Source organism: Entelurus aequoreus, linkage group LG20, assembly GCF_033978785.1.
Source record: "Entelurus aequoreus isolate RoL-2023_Sb linkage group LG20, RoL_Eaeq_v1.1, whole genome shotgun sequence".
Taxonomy (NCBI): Eukaryota; Metazoa; Chordata; class Actinopteri; order Syngnathiformes; family Syngnathidae; genus Entelurus; species Entelurus aequoreus.
This window is the reverse complement of record NC_084750.1, coordinates 41,649,522-41,667,186: the sequence shown is the minus strand read 5'-3', so window position 1 is coordinate 41,667,186 and position 17,665 is coordinate 41,649,522. Positions and strand designations below refer to the sequence as shown.

General features: G+C 38.4%; 1 protein-coding gene across 5 annotated transcripts in view; it reads right to left on the bottom strand.

Moving 5' to 3' along the window:
- Nucleotides 1–17,665, bottom strand: part of col16a1 (collagen, type XVI, alpha 1) — a 378,064-nt gene that overhangs the window by 102,905 nt on the left and 257,494 nt on the right. For all 5 annotated transcript variants that reach the window (XM_062030118.1, XM_062030122.1, XM_062030121.1 and 2 more), the window contains 2 exons: nucleotides 17,594–17,665; nucleotides 9,396–9,476 (listed from right to left, as the gene is read on the bottom strand). The exon at nucleotides 17,594–17,665 is cut by the window's right edge and continues 210 nt beyond it. In XM_062030118.1, coding sequence (XP_061886102.1) covers nucleotides 9,396–9,476; nucleotides 17,594–17,665 — 153 coding nt within the window. The remainder of the gene's footprint in view (nucleotides 1–9,395; nucleotides 9,477–17,593) is intronic.

Genomic DNA, 17,665 nt, shown 5'->3' with positions numbered 1-17,665 from the left:
AAAACATTTAAAAAACGTTCCTGGATGACATTCTGATAATAACATTGCATTAGTGTACAAATATTGGGGTCTTTTCTTAAGCAAATTTCAATTATGCATGCCAGTTGTAACCTGTGATTAATGATGATTAATCCAAATTCCAAAATGTGATTAATCAGATTTTTTTAAATTTTTAAATCATTTCATAGCCCTATTTGGAACATTACTGTCATAGCTCGTTTGGAGTTAAAGTATCTAAGAAATGGTTTGTTTTGCTTCATAATTGCTCTGTAATCAGTTTCACAGCATTTAATTCTTTGCACAGGGCTCTCAACCCTTTCCAACATCCAGAGAAAATATAATTATGCTGCATATGCGCTAAAAACCTTTTCAGTAATGGAACACAGAAGCCAAGTTAATGCCTTGTGAAACATTGGCAAAATGTTAACTACCGTATTTCCTTGAATAGCCGCAGGGGCGTTAATTAATTTAAAACCTCCTGTCACTCCTGCGTTTACCGGAAACCGGCGGGATGGCCGTGCATGCGGTAATTATTTTAAAACCTCTTCTCACTCCGGCGTTTACCAAAAGGAATCCATAAAATTTAGGCGTGCGCTTTGAGTGTGATGTAAGCATACCATCATGAAAAGCACATTTAATTAAAAAAACGTTATTATGGTCTTACCTGTACTTATAAATGGAGTCCATTTGCAGCTCCTTCTGACCAAAAGCATCGATAACTTGTTTATAGAAGTCTTCCTTATTTTCTTTCTTCAGTTTTAAAAGTCTCTGTTTCGATGGAGATATTCCTTTAATTATTACATCCTGCTTCGATTGAAAGTCCAGTTTAGAAAACTGTTTTATTTTAGATACCGGTATGAAATCCTTGTTAAAAGAAAAAAAAATCTCTTGCTGCGTGTGTTCACTTCTTCTGCAGTACCGGAAGTCGCAAGAAGGATCACTAGCGCGGCAGCGCCCTCTACCACCAGGAGGCGGGAGTCATTTAATGACTTATACAGTATTTGACACACGCAGCTACGGTATATTAATAAAACATAGCTGCTTACTGTTCTCTTTAGCATACTGTACCGGTATTCAATAGCTTGGACCTTAAATCCTACTGAAAAGCTCTTTATCTTTTTTCCTTTGTGCGATTGTAAACTACTGAAAGCAGCTTCCTTTTTTTTTTTTTTTTTTTTTTTTTAAAGTTTTATTTATACATTTCAACATTTCAACAATCAAATAAGTACAAAAGTAGTACAAAACAGTACAAAAAGAATACAAAGCAGCGCCAGGGGGTTATAAATTCAAAGTAACTAAAATAGAATGCAAAAAAACATTTATAATATAAACAAAGTGCAAAGCCATAGGCTCACTCAATCTGAAAGCAGCTTCCTCCATTTTGAAAATGAGGACAGATGCGTCACTCGTGACGTAACGAATTTGACCCGGTGGAAGTTCTAGCCATATGTTAAATATTTTGCGAAACGAGTTAGACCCGGCGAAAATTATAGACATGCGATAATAAAATTAATATTTTGCGAAACGAATTTGATCCAGCTTCAATAATAAACCGGCGATAAGGCCAAGCATGCGTTAATTATTTTGAAAAACGAGTTTGACCCGGCAGTAATTCTAGACGTGCGAATACTATATTCCCTGCGCCAATTCAAGGAAATACGGTATACAATGAAATGCAGATTGTGACAAAGGACATTAATATAAAAATCACAATAGAGGAATTAGGGCGAAACCAATACATGTTCTGAAATGAGAACAAGTGACTTAGACAACTGGGGTTTTTGTCACTCCCAAATTGGCCAACCATGTTTGAGGTTGCATAATTGCACACAATGGGATTCTTGTTTGTCTACATACTAATTTCAGTATGTAAAGCCTCAGAAGAGTATTATGTTAACAAGGTATTAGACCAGGGAGTCAAGTAACAGATTGAGCACAATAAAGTATGATATCCCTTTTCGTATAGCTGAACTGCTAGAACAAGTAAAAAGTGTAATGTATTAGGAGGAGGATAAAGTAGTAGTGATTAACAACACTTGAAGCCCTCCAGAGCAAACGCGGAGATGTTTATTGTTTTAATTCAGCAATTTATTCCGACTCAGCACATCCTGGATTTGTTGTTGCAGTAAAACCTTTGAGACGACTCAGATTTTTATTAGTTTGACTTTATGCCCGGGTTTAATCAAATTAAATAAGTCAAACGCTCAAAAATAGGCATTTTGCTACAAGTTAAATATGAGATTTTCTGTGCAGAAAAATACAATGACACAATGATGCTGTTTGATTTTGTTTCTTTGTGGCTTTACAGCAGGGGTGCTCACACTTTTTCTGCAGGCAAGCTACTTTTCAATTGATCAAGTCGTGGGGATCTACCTCAATCATACACTACCGTTCAAAAGTTTGGGGTCACATTGAAATGTCCTTATTTTTGAAGGAAAAGCACTGTACTTTTCAATGAAGATAACTTTAAACTAGTCTTAACTTTAAAGAAATACACTCTATACATTGCTAATGTGGTAAATGACTATTCTAGCTGCAAATGTCTGCTTTTTGGTGCAATATCTACATAGGTGTATAGAGGCCCATTTCCAGAAACTATCACTCCAGTGTTCTAATGGTACAATGTGTTTGCTCATAGGCTCAGAAGGCTAATTGATGATTAGAAAACCCTTGTGCAATCATGTTCACACATCTGAAAACAGTTTAGCTCGTTACAGAAGCTACAAAACTGACCTTCCTTTGAGCAGATTGAGTTTCTGGAGCATCACATTTGTGGGGTCAATTAAACGCTCAAAATGGCCAGAAAAAGAGAACTTTCATCTGAAACTCGACAGTCTATTCTTGTTCTTAGAAATGAAGGCTATTCCACAAAATTGTTTGGGTGACTCCAAACTTTTGAACGGTAGTGTATATATAATTTATATTTACTTATTTATGAAATATATGTTTTGTTAACAAGTTAAAGGTGTTTAATGATAATGCAAGCATGTTTAACAAATATAGTTAATATTGTTGATAAATTAAAGGTGTTTAATGATAATACAAGAATGTTTAATACATATAGTTAATATTGTTAACATGTTAAAGGTGCTTAAAGATAATGCAAGCATGTTTAACACATATACTTAATATTGTTGTCGGTCTTTGGAGTTTTGACGACAGGTACGGCGCCAGAGTCTGTTGAAACCCAGATTCCGAACTAACAAAGGTCTTAACTCATTCTCTTTCTATGCCACATCAATGTGGAATGCGCTCCCAACAGGTATAAAAGAAAGGGCATCTCTATCCTCCTTCAAAACCGCAATAAAAGTTCACCTCCAGGCAGCTACAACCCTAAACTAACACCCTCCCCGGATTGCTAATAATCAAATGTAAACAATCAAATGCAGATACTTTTTCTTATGCCTTCTGATCTCTCTCTCTCTCTCTATGTCCACTACTTGCTGTCCATATCCTACCTCCCCCCCCCCCCTCCCTCCACACCCCTGATTGTAAATAATGTAAATAATTTAATGTGATTATCTTGTGTGATGACTGTATTATGATGATAGTATATATGATAGTATATATCTGTATCACGAATCAATTTAAGTGGACCCCGACTTAAACAAGTTGAAAAACTTATTCGGGTGTTACCATTTAGTGGTCAATTGTACGGAATATGTACTTCACTGTGCAACCTACTAATAAAAGTCTCTCAATCAATCAATCAAAATAAAAAGTGTTTCTCGCCTTCCTGTCTGTAATTTTTTCTTAATAATGAGCTGGCAGCAGCCAGCGTCATCTCAGAAGACCCTCGGGTGCCGTGAATGTCAATCAAGTGACGAAAGTGACATCATAGTGAAGATTTATGATCGCTCATTTTTAGGACTATTTTTTTAATGCCTGGCTGGCGAACGACTGACACAACCTCCGCGATCGACCGGTAGATCGCGATCGATGTAATGAGCACCCCTGCTTTACAGCATTTACCAAAAAAACAATTACCGGTACTTGCCATGACTTTTAATCCACACTCCGTAAATGCTGTAATTACAGCAGAGGCGGACAGGGCAGTAATGGGGTCCTTTTACTTTATTAATGATTGGGAATGATTGTGGAAGACAGAAAAACTGTCTTTGACCACACTGTCGGTGAGTAACAAACTGCTCAGCAATTGTCCATTGTAAACAAACATATTCCAATTTCAAAATGCACAACTTTCAAACTAACGTTGATATACTGCAACCAATATTTCAAAGTGCATGCGTAGGTAGATAAAGTTGCTGCATGCTGCTGACCAATCCTCATACTTTAAATACAGCTACTGCCATAATGTGGCGTTTTAAAAAAAAGTACATCAAGAGATTGCCTCCAGTCACAGATGTAAATGTCATGTTTTTCGGACAAGGCGCTAATTAGAGACCAGTGTTGGGACTAACGTGTTAGTTACTGTAACGCCGTTAGTTTTGGCGGTAACTAGTGATCTAATGTGTTATTTTTTTATATTCAGTAACTCAGTTACCGTTACTACATGATGCGCTACTGCGTTATTTTACATTATTTTTTATGTAGTATCGGCTAGGAACAGAAGATCTGAGTGTGTTTTATTGGAGCGCTGCAGTGTCGTCCTTCTGAATGTTCTTGTGTCACAAGCCGGAGGCGCGCTCTGTGTGTGTGGGGTTGTGTGTGTGTGTGTGGGGGGGTGCGCAATACAACGTAAACCGTTGGCCTACCAAAAAGTAACCACAGAACACTAGTGTTCTTTTTGGTTGGCCAAGCGGACATGACGACAGGCTGTCCTCACTCAGGTCCGCACGGACCTGGAGGGGGCGTGCCTTAAGTCCGGCTGGAAATCGGGAGAATGGTTGTCCCGGGGGGAGGCACCGAAATTCGTGAGGGTTGGCAAGTATGAGATATTCTCACTTCTTTTCTTGTGTCGAGCACAAAGAAAAGAACATTTTAGTTAAATGTAAGTTGTGTCTTGGATCAAAGATCCCGTCTCTGCCCAAAACAACAATTCAAATCTGCCTGGTTAGGCTTTGTGTATGTCAGGTGTGCCTTCCTTAGGTGAAACCAGGTTTACAGCTATGTTGTTATTATGCTGTTTGTTACTTATGTATATTATGTTGCAGCTATTTAAAATAGTTTTGTCAATTTGTTCTGGCCTGAAATAAATTGGCCCTTTGAAACATATCTTTGTCTTTGTGTGTTGTATGTAGAGCACATTGCTTAGCAGAGTTCAGTGATGCAAATGCATGTCAAGTTGATCAACACATTGTATTATTCTCCAGTGCAATAACAGTACTGAAATGAAGGCTAAAAGGGCATTAATGGGAGCTTTAAAAAAAAAAAGTTACAAAAAAGAAGTAACTAAATAGTTACTTTTCACAGTAACGCATTACTTTTTGGTGTAAGTAACTGAGTTACTTTTAAAATAAAGTAACTAGTAACTGGTTTTCAATAACTAACCCAATAGAGACCAATAATTATTTTAACTGAAGCAATAATTAGAGCGACTGCAGTGCAATTTTAAAGGATTTAAAACATGAAAAGTACTTTTAGGTCTTACTTAGTGCTGAAGCTATCAATCGAATTAGTTTGTTCGATTAATTAAGTAATCTGGTAAAACACTTTATTGCTTCAATGCATATTTTTGTGCTTGCCATAAACGTCTTTTTTTCCTAATAATTGCACATCATCAACATTGAAATTACAATTTTAACATCCATCCATCCATTTTGTACCGCTTTCTCTCTGGAGCCTATCCCAGCTGCATTCGGGTGAGCATTAAAAAAATAAAAACTCTCTGCTGTTTGCCACTACAAAGATCACGGCACCCACACGATACCGCTCTCACGTGTGTTCTATAACAGTGGCCATGCCCTAATTATTTCTGCATATTTAAAGTTTTGGGCGCTCCATGCAGTCCAGAATTTATTAATTTGTGTTAGTTTTAATTAGGGCTGTTAAATTTAAAGCATTAACGTGTTAAATTTCAAACACAGCACTCATTTTTTAAACGAGCGATTAACGGACACACGTCGTTTTTTGACCCTTGGGCCGTGCCGTAGCGGGGGGAACTTGGCTGCATTTCACTTGTTACTGATGAGCCACGAGTGAGCAGAAATGGTCTAAGAAAAGGGCACATTTTGGAAATATCAGGTTCGAACCTACAGCACGTTGTTCTCCTGACAAGAAAGGACTCTTTTTCGCCCGGACATCACTGCAGCAAATGCTTGCTACGCGCGTCATTCAGAGGTGGGTGGTGCTTCACTTCTGTGTGAATTAAGCAGCGAAGAACAAAAATGGATGTGGATATACATCCGGTTTAACTACATTAACATTAAAAATGTCTCACATTCCAATCATATTCTGTCAAAGATGTTTTGTAATGTTATTGTAATGTTTGATATTTGCACCTAAATAAATGCTAATACATCAGTTAAGGTATATGGGTTGGGGAGATTTTTCTGGCGGGCTGAATTATTGTGCAAATTATTTTATAACATGTTCTGGTCAAGTCCTCAATTACAGAATGATTAGCAGGCTGAATAATATATTGTATTAATAAATAGAGAAGGTTAAAACATTGCCATGCAGAAATATGATGACCATTAACTTGTAAAGTTAAAGTACCAATGATTGTCACACACACACTAGGTGTGGCGAAATTATTCTCTGCATTTGACCCATCACCCTTGATCACCCCCTGGGAGGTGAGGGGAGCAGTGAGCAGCAGCGGTGGCCGCGCCCGGGAATCATTTTTGGTGATTCAACCCCCAATTCCAACCCTTGATGCTGAGTGTCAAGCAGGGAGGTAATGGCTCCCATTTTTATAGTCTTTGGTATGACTCAGTTTGAACTCACGACCTACCGATTAAACATAATGTACAGAATATCAGAAGCATGTCTTCAGGTAGAAATATTACATTACCAAACATCTTTGACAATCAAAGTATGATCGTAACAATCCACATTTTGTGTTATTACTGCGTGAAACTGCTATCTAAACATGGAAGTGTAGTTCCTCCTCTGAATGCAAGTGCTCCAGCAGGAATACAAATGATGTATTCCTACAAAATCTGTCAAAACACCAGCAAACATGAGAAGCGTGTTTGTCGTTTTTGTGTTGTGCTGTTTGAAAGAGCATATTGTTTCAAACACATTTCATTTAAGCAAATTATTTGTCCTTTCATGGTGTCAAAACTTGAAAACTAATTGTGTAGGGTACACTTATTAATGATGAAAATGTACTGTATATCTATCTGAAATTAATGTGATTGATTTTGAGTTAACTATGAACAAAATGCGATTAACCGCAATTAAATAATTGAATCTTTTGACAGCCCCAGTTATAATCAATAAACGATTAATCAAAGCAACATAATATAAATTGAAGCTTTTTTCAAGCTGATTATTTGTTGCAGTCCTAGTCTTACAATTTTTCCCCCCCTCAAATACAATGAAATCATGTGCCACGCCTGAAGAGTAAACAGAGTTTCTCCAAGCCAAACTCAATTTACCTGGGGGCTGCTGGAGGTAGATTAGGGGTGAAGTATTCACTTCAGAATCATTTCTTAACCATGAGACTAAATTAGTAAACGACTTCTACCAGCAGTTATAGTGATGGTAGGCATATCATCATTATAAATGTAACATTTTGTGTAAAAATGTTATGTTCTAACAATGTTGAGTTCCCAGAAGATGGTCAGAGACACATCCGCTTGCTTATAGGAAGTTGCTCTTTGTGCTGCCCAATGTGTTTGCAATATTATTGCAGTTGGCGTCGAGTGGGATTCAAAACTGCCATAATATATCAAATCATGAGCAGCAAAGGGTGTGCGAGCCCACAATTACACAAAACTATAAAGTACACCAGAGGGCCCTGGGTTCGAAACCGCTGCCCTTAGCTGATATTTGTGCAAGGCAGCATGTACTGCTATGTCTAAACGTGGATTACAACTGTGGACTAAGGTCGAGGTGTTTATAGATTTACAGTAGCTACTAGGGTTGTACGGTATACCGGTACTAGTATAGTGAATGAATCAAAAAAGGTACTATACTCTGTATGACGTGACAGTGTCATGACGTAACGGCGCATCGTCACGTCATGACATTGCTGGTTTTACGAGCAGAGCAGCATGTTCAGCAGTGCACAGTCACAGAGGACTTACAAGCAGACACAGTGTGTAGACAAAAAAGGGAGAACGGACACATTTTGGCTTAAAAACTAAAGATAAAGGTGAAGTTATAACACTGAAACGCCCACAGGAAGAGGTGCTGTAAGACATGGCTAGCTAGCTAGCGGCGAACGTCCATCCGCAGTCGGCAGTGTTTTAGCTACTTCTAAATCACTAATCCTTGCCTCAATGGCGATGAATAAAGTAAGTTTGTTACAAGTATCATCACTGCAGGACGAGGAATAGCTAAACATGCTTCACTACACACCGTAGGAGGATACGATAGCTAACCGCTAACAGCAAGCTAACAACCCTAAATGTAAAGAAATGCCATGGGTGGATCTACACCTGACATCCACTGTAATGATACCAAGTACAATAGCGTATCTAGTAAATACTACTATAAATACATCGATATTTTTTATTGTTACAAAATCTTTTTTCCTTTTTTTAAAATTAATATTATGTTTATAAACTCAGGAAATACGTCCCTGGACACATGAGGATTTTGAATATGACCAATGTATGACCCCGTAACTACTTGGTATCGGAGCGATACCTACACATTTGTGGTATCATCCAAAACTAATGTAAAGTATCAAACAACAGAAGAATAAGTGATTATTACATTTTAACAGAAGTGTAGATAGAACATGTAAAAACAGAAAATAAGCAGATATTAACAGTAAATGAACAAGTGGATTAATAATCTATTTTTACAGTTTGTCCCTCATAATTTTGACAAAATAGAATGATAAATGACAATATGTTACTGCATACGTCAGCAGACTAATTAAGAGCATTTGTTTGTTTACTTACTACTAAAAGACAAGTTGTTTAGTATGTTCACTATTTTATTCAGGGAAAAAAATTGTTCTTGGATTGCAATAATAAACATATGTTTAATGTACTGTAAGATTTTTTGTTAAAATAAAGTCAATAATGCCATTTTTTTTGCGGTCCCCGTTATTTAGAAAAGTACCAAAAAGTATCGAAAAGTATCAAAATACATTTTGGTACCGGTACTAAAATATTGGTATCGGGACAACTCTAGTAGCTACACAAATTATGAAAGCACACCCTTTGTTGTTGACATCCTGCTACAACTTTATCTTGGGCATACAGTGTATGAAGTTTAATCAGTATGCTGGATGAGCACATGGAAATAAAAACACCTGCCAGGATTTTCTTTTTGGGAACAAGTGTCATTAATCACCAAATGCAAAGTCTCACCCGAGCTCCTGGTATCTCACAGCAGGCTTCCAGACTGGCCAGGGATGGATCGCAATACAGCATCACCTGCTGAATGTCCACCTGAGAGCGAGACAGAGGGAGGGGGAGAGATAATCTAAGTGTAAATGAGGCGGTAAACATGGTTGAGAGCCAATTACCTGCTCATTTATATAAAGTGTTCGGGAAAGCACTTTGTTGGGAGCTTTTTGTGTGTATGTGTGAGTAGCTCATTTCTGTTAACCAAACACCCTGCATGCTTTCCCACTAATGAAGTTAATTGATCTTTAAACTAATATAAATGCCGGGATTACAGGATCTATTCAGCGTTAATAGCTGTCTCACGGCGGGCCCATTCTCCCAGGTAGTCTGCTTGCTTTTTAATCATGACTGAACAAGATTGCCTCATCAAAAAAAACTGCACCCAGGAGCAGACAATGTGGTTTAAAACCCACACTGAATTACTAATATACACATGAGCACACAGAGGAAAGGATTCTTGGGAACAAAGAGTTTATTATCTCAGTGCAAACATGTTATTCTGTCATTCCAAACATGCGGGCTATTCTCAAACGGCGGTAGCAGCGAGCCTTTCTTTGCGGCTGGCTCCGGGGCAGCTCTTTTCAAAGCAGGCGTCCTTACAGGCTTCCCAAACACCGGCGTAACAATGCAGTCGTTGTTTTAGGTGGCTGATAAGGTTTGGTGTGTTGAGGCGCAATGTTTTTTCCCCCTCTCTGTGGATTGCTTGAAAATGGCCCGCCAACGGTCTTCCTCTGAAACAGTATGGAGGTCCCACACGATCGACGGCAAGTTGGTTTGCAATGAGCTCAGGGGAGTTCATTACAAGTTTACAGCAAGGCAGGAATGCTAGATGATCATTTGTACTTGTCAAGAGTCGTTTCAATGCAACATAGTTCAAATATTTGTATATTTGATTTATATTTATTTAAATATTTTTATGAAGAAGAAACAATATTTTTACTTAATTGCCTGATGTTTCTACAAAACCCTGAATCCAGTGAAGTTGGCACGTTGTGTAATTCGTAAATAAAAACAAAATACAATGATTTTAAAATACTTTTCAACTTATATTCAATTGAATAGACTGCAAAAACAAGATATTTAATGTTCCAACTGAGAAACGTAATTTTTTTTTGCAAATAAACATTAACTTACAATTTAATGGCAGCAACACATTGCAAAAAAGTTGTCACAGGGGCATTTTTACCACTGTGTTACATGGCCTTTCCTTTTAACAACACTCAGTAAACGTTTGGGAACTGAGGAGACACATTTTTAAAGCTTTTCAGGTGGAATTCTTTCCCATTCTTGCTTGATGTACAGCTTAAGTTGTTCAACAGTCCGGGGGTCTCTGTTGTGGTATTTTAGGCTTCATAATGCGCCACACATTTTCAATGGGAGACAAGGTCTGGACTACAGGCAGGCCAGTCTAGTACCCACACTCTTTTACTATGAAGCCACGCTGTTGTAACACGTGGCTTGGCATTGTCTTGCTGAAATAAGCAGGGGCGTCCATGATAACGTTGCTTGGATGGCAACAGATGTTGCTTCAAAACCTGTATGTACCTTTAGGCCAGTGGTTCTTAACCAGGGTTCGATGGAACCCTAGAGGTTTGGTGAGTCTGGCTCAGGGGTTCGGCTGAGGTCAAAACACACCCGACTCATCGTGTAAATAAAAACTTCTCCCTATCGGCGTATTACGGATACGGCAACAGCAGAAGTCAGACTGATTTGCAGGTGTGTAATTTGTTGTGAGTTTATGCACTGTGTTGGTTTTGTTGTTTGAACAAGGTGATGTTCATGCACGGTTCATTTTGTGCACCAGTAAAAAAACATGGTAACACTTTAGTATGGGGAACATATTCACCATTAATTAGTTGCTTATTAACATGCAAATTAGTAACATATTGGCTCTTAACTAGTCATTATTAGGTACTTATTAATGCCTTATTTGACATGGCCTTATTATAAGCCTAACCCTCTAACCCTGGCCCTAACTCTCTAACCCTAACCCTAACCAAATAGCTCTAAATTAAGTCTTTGTTACTTAGAATATGTTCCCCTAGTGCAGGGGTCGGCAACCCGCGGCTCCGGAGCCGCATGCGGCTCTTTGACCACTCTGATGCGGCTCAGCTGCATACTTACTGACCCCCCCGATTTTCCCAGGAGACTTATGGATCTCAGTGCCTATCCTAGATAACTCCCAGGGGAAATATAATCCTATTTTCACTCTAATTACTAAATTAAGGGAGTGCCCTGATTGCACTGTAGTAATTGTTCTCTATAACATTTACAAACAGCGTGCCAGCCCGGCCACATGTTGTATGTAGCTTTTACTTGCACACATAGGAGACAGCAAAGCATACTTAGTCATCAGCCACACAGCTTACACTGACGGTAGCCGTATCAAACAACTTTAACACTGTTACGTTACAAATATGCGCCACACTGTGAACCAACACCAAAAAAGAATGAAAAACACATTTCTGGAGAACATCCCACCGTAACACAACATAAACACAACACAACCAATACCCAGAATCCCATGCAGCCCTAACTCTTCCGGTCTAGATTATACACCCCCGCTACCACCAAATCCCCCCACACATCAACCCCCCCCCCCCCCCCCTCCGTGCGTTGGTTGAGCGGAAGAGTTAGGACTGCATGGGATTCTGGGTATTGGTTGTGTTGTGTTTATGTTGTGTTACAGTGCAGATGTTCTCCAGAAATGTGTTTGTCATTCTTTTTTGGTGTGGGTTCAAAGTGTGGCGCATATTTGTAACATAACAGTGTTAAACTTGTTTATACGGCTATACCGTCAGTGTAAGCTGTGTGGCTGCTGACCTAGTACGCCTTGCTGTCACTTACGTGAGCAAGCTGAAACTGCATTCTACATGTGGTCGAGCAGGTACACTGTTTGGGCAGGCTGTAGAGGGCACCAAAAGCAGTGCCTTCACGCCCTGATATTCGGGACTCTCCCGGAAAAAATGAGAGGGTTGGCAAGTATGACGCTATCAAGCGCCATTCATTCAAAACTCGCGGGCCGCACTAACATCAAATTTCCACATTAAAGTGTGTGCCGGTGCGTGTGTCTGAGACCCCTGGTTAACATAGCACAAAGCATTTAAGCTTTGTATGCTGTGTTTTTCATTTTAAATTTAAATTTTTTTTTTGTGGCTCCCATGATTTTCTTTAATTTGTGAAACTTGCCAAAATGGCTCTTTGAGTGGTAAAGGTTGCCGACCCCTGCCCTAGTGTCCAAAAAACTCTAAATTAAGTCTTTGTTACTTAGAATATGTTCCCCTAGTGTCCAAAAAACTCTAAATTAAGTCTTTGTTACTTAGAATATGTTCCCCTAGTGTCCAAAAAACTCTAAATTAAGTCTTTGTTACTTAGAATATGTTCCCCTAGTGTCCAAAAAACTCTAAATTAAGTCTTTGTTACTTAGAATATGTTCCCCATACTAAAGTGTTACCAAAAACATATAACTTTGTCTTGAATTTGAAAAAAAAAAAACATCTTATTTTTCACTAAAGAAGGGATCGGTGAATGCGCATATGAAACTGGTGGGGTTCGGTACCTCCAATAAGGTTAAGAACCACTGCTTTAGGCATTAAATGGTGCCTTCACAGATGTGTAAGTTACCCATGTCTTGGGCACTAATACACCCCCATAACATCACACATGCTGGCTTTTCAACATTGCGCCTAGAACAGTCCGGATGGTTCTTTTCCTCTTTGGTCCGGAGGACACGACGCCTACAGTTTCCAAAAACAATTTGAAATGTGGACTCGTCAGACCACAGAACACTTTTACACTTTACATCAGTCCATCTTAGATGAGCTCGGGTTCAGCAAAGCCAGGCATCGTTTCTGGGTGTTGTTGATAAATGGCTTTCGCTTTGCATAGTAGAGTTTTAACTTGCACTTACAGATGTAGCGACAAATATTATATATATATACACTACCGTTCAAAAGTTTGGGGTCACCCAAACAATTTTGTGGAATAGCCTTCATTTCTAAGAACAAGAATAGACTGTCGAGTTTCAGATGAAAGTTCTCTTTTTCTGGCCGTTTTGAGCGTTTAATTGACCCCACAAATGTGATGCTCCAGAAACTCAATCTGCCCAAAGGAAGGTCATTTTTGTAGCTTCTGTAACGAGCTAAACTGTTTTCAGATGTGTGAACATGATTGCACAAGGGTTTTCTAATCATCAATTAGCCTTCTGAGCCAATGAGCAAACACATTGTACCATTAGAACACTGGAGTGATAGTTGCTGGAAATGGGCCTCTATACACCTATGTAGATATTGCACCAAAAAGCAGACATTTGCAGCTAGAATAGTCATTTACCACATTAGCAATGTATAGTGTATTTCTTTAAAGTTAAGACTAGTTTAAAGTTATCTTCATTGAAAAATAAGGACATTTCAATGTGACCCCAAACTTTTGAACGGTAGTGTATATATATATATTCATAATCTATTGATTACTGCTTGCAAAGACAAATTATTTCGGCTCGTTAGAGAGACTTCTTCCGGTGGGCAATGTCACATGACTCTGTTTCACCAACCCAACGTAAGCACAAGTGCTGTTGGACTCCATATCACCAATCAAACAGAGCCTGGCAGTCACATGACCGCACTCAAAACGACACTGTTAAAAGTGACATGACGTCAGACAAAGCAGCACAACTCAACATTTTTTTGTCTCACACACTAGGAAAAATAACATTTATTTTTCATCTATGTCAGTAAAAATTTTCAAATTTCCGCTTACAAGAGTTCCACTACAGAAAACATGCTGCAGTCAGTTGTAGATGTTTGTTCATGTTATAGCTGCCCATATGCTAAAATGAGCCCTGTTAGGACATCACAAGTGTCTGTAAAATGTGCATCTTTTGTAGTACATGTTGTAATAGGGTCTCTGTCTCCATTACACTCAAACACAAACTATAGTTGTAGTGCAAGTACCATTAAAATAACTAAATACATCTAAAGTAACTCACCAGTTACTAAGTTCTTGAGTAGTTTTTACTTTACACCTACCCAAGTAAACACTGAATATTAGGAACGTATGAACCTAGCTCGTCTTTACTTCGCAGCTCACCTCCTGGAGCTCAATTTAATTAACGCAAAGGATAAAAAAAACAACAAACACCCACACATCCGATATAATATCACTTTTCTGCAGAACAGAAAGAACTTTGTTGTAGAAACCTGCTTCCGCGTCCCTCACCGACCCTCACGTCTCACACTAGCTTAGTCTGCCTGGAGCTGCTGTGACAGAGATTGTCCTAATAACCCGTATATCACTTAAAAGCGCAGATTCTGACCGTTGGAATACTCTCTATATTTCAAAATGAGCAGTAATTTGAAAACTGTATTGCATATCATATTGGTGTCTCCAGTTTCGATGTTTAAGGGGAACTGCAGTTTTTTTTAGGAATTTTACCAATTATTCACATTTCTTATGAGAGACAAGAACACACATGTATTTTTTTTCATGCATTCTAACACGTAAATAAAAGTCTGCTTACAATGGAGTCAATAGGAGTTATGACTGAGTCTATTCCGACCATAAAACCCAAGAAATAACCATCCAAAAAGTGCCAACAATTCTTCATTGACATTTGGTGACATGATTACTAACCAAGTATTAGCAATATTGTTATTATAAGCGCTAACGTTAAGGACCTACATTTAGATGCGCATTGACTTCCTTATGCTGTTGTATTGACATCATGAGCCGGTGAAGTGAAGTGAATTATATTTATATAGCGCTTTTTCTCAAGTGACTCAAAGCGCTTTACATTATGAAACCCAATATCTAAGTTACATTTAAACCAGTGTGGGTGGCACTGGGAGCAGGTGGGTAAAGTGTCTTGCCCAAGGACACAACAGTGACTAGGATGGCGGAAGCGGGGATCGAACCTGCAACCCTCAAGTTGCTGGCACGGCCACTCTACCAACCGAGCTATACCGCCCCAGCAGCTTTCTCACCTCGGAGCTCGTGAAAGTTTATTCTAGATCAGGGGTCCCCAAACTTTTTGACTCGGGGGCCGCATTGGGTTAAAAAAATTTGGCCCGGGGCCGGGCTGTATATGTATATATATATATATATATATATATATATATATATATATATATATATACATATATATATATATATATATACATTGTCTTTATATTCCAGCGAGTTAATCAGTTTTGTCATTTAACATCAATTAACATTGATGTTCATCAACATTTAACATTGTCACATTATTGATGGGAAATTTTTTTTTTAGACAATATGATTTGCCTAAACGGCTAGGAGACACCGAGCGTAACAAGCGGTAGAAAATGGACTAGAAAAAAATAAAATTAATGAATTTAAAAAATTAAAAATTAAATAAAATAATTTTTTTTTAACTTGGGACTTCCCGTGGGCCAGATTTTGGATGCTGGGGGGCCGGATCCGGCCCGTGGGTCGTAGTTTGGGGACCCCTGTTCTAGATTATAATGCTTCTCACCCTGATAGTAAAATGATGTGGACATTAATCGAGAAGTTGATACGCTTTGACAGCCAAGTTAGACCTGGAAATGACAAAAAATACCCAAAAAGACACTCGGTTCCACCCACCTTAGGATTATGAGTCATTTTTCAACTGATCGGGACTATAATAAAAATCCTAACAGTCGGCATCCCAGTGAGAGCAGACGTTGTACAGTAAATAATGTTTTAATATGTTCTCATAAAGTCTGCAGTGAGTAGTAGTCAGTGCTGTTGTCAAAGAAAAAAGTGAAAGCTGAGATGTGTTTGTGAAATTAATGCACCGCCATATGTTTAAAATATGTAGATATAACATATTATACATTTACCTTTTACTACAATACATATTTACTTACAGTGTGTACCGTATTTTTCGGACTATAAGTCGCAGTTTTTTTCATAGTTTGGCCGGGGGTGCGACTTATACTCAGGAGCGACTTATGTGTGAAATTATTAACACATTAGCGTAAAATATCAAATAATATTATTTAGCTCATTCACGTAAGAGACTAGACGTATAAGATTTTATGGGATTTAGCGATTAGGAGTGACAGATTGTTTGGTAAACGTATAGCATGTTCTGTATGTTATAGTTATTTGAATGACTCTTACCATAATATGTTACGTTAACATACCAGGCACGTTCTCAGTTGGTTATTTATGCCTCATATAACGTGCACTTATTCAGCCTGTTGTTCACTATTCTTTATTTATTTGAAATTGCCTTTCAAATGTCTATTCTTGGTGTTGGCTTTTATCAAATACATTTCCCCAAAAAAGGCGACTTATACTCCAGTGCGACTTATGTTTTTTTCCTTCTTTATTATGCATTTTCGGCCGGTGCGACTTATACTCCGGAGCGACTTATACTCTGAAAAATACGGTATATAAAACATTAATTGAGGTGACTGGATGTTTTTAAGGACTTTATAGGCAGAATGGAGAGACTGTTGTAAGCGGATGTATGCTCGCATTTATTTACTAATTAGAAGACATTAAAAAAAAAAGAAAACGTGTGTGCTTGTCTTACACAAGGATTATGAATGACAGGCAAAATACCCAAAAAAGTGCAAAGATTAAAAAAGTATTTGGAGTTGTCCGGTGGACTGGGTTGAAAAGCTTAATGTGCCATATTTTGCCCAGGTCTGCCCTAAAGTGATGTACAATTTCTGGATACTAACCCTCGGAACAGTACGGGTAACCTCATTTAATGTTTAAAAAAAAAAAAAAAGTAGGTTATCAACGCTATTCTTTATCGTTATCAGATTTATTTGTTTGACGTTTAATTGGCCTAATAATTATCTTCCTAAAATGTATTGTGCATCCCTAGAAAAAAGCCTAAAAAGACTTAGTTATAATGAGTAGTGTGTAAGTTATGCCACTTTGAACACGTCTGTTACAACAAGACCAGCTAAGACACAACAATAGTGGATGAGGAACACCAACATTACCCTACAGGAGACTGGGGGCAACAAGAAAACAGACACCGGCAGCAAAATGGGGCCTGTAAGACTGCAGCATACAATGACGTTGCAATGACTGACGTCAAGTCAACATGGCATCTGACCCAAGAGGAGAACCTTATCGTTGTACCAAATTTTACTGGAAAGTGTGAATGTTTCAGGAACAGATCTTCTTCTACTTACCAGTGCAGGCCCGGCGTCTGAAGCTCTAATTCCCAGAAGAGTATGTCCATCGGTGCTCAATCTCCTGCGAGG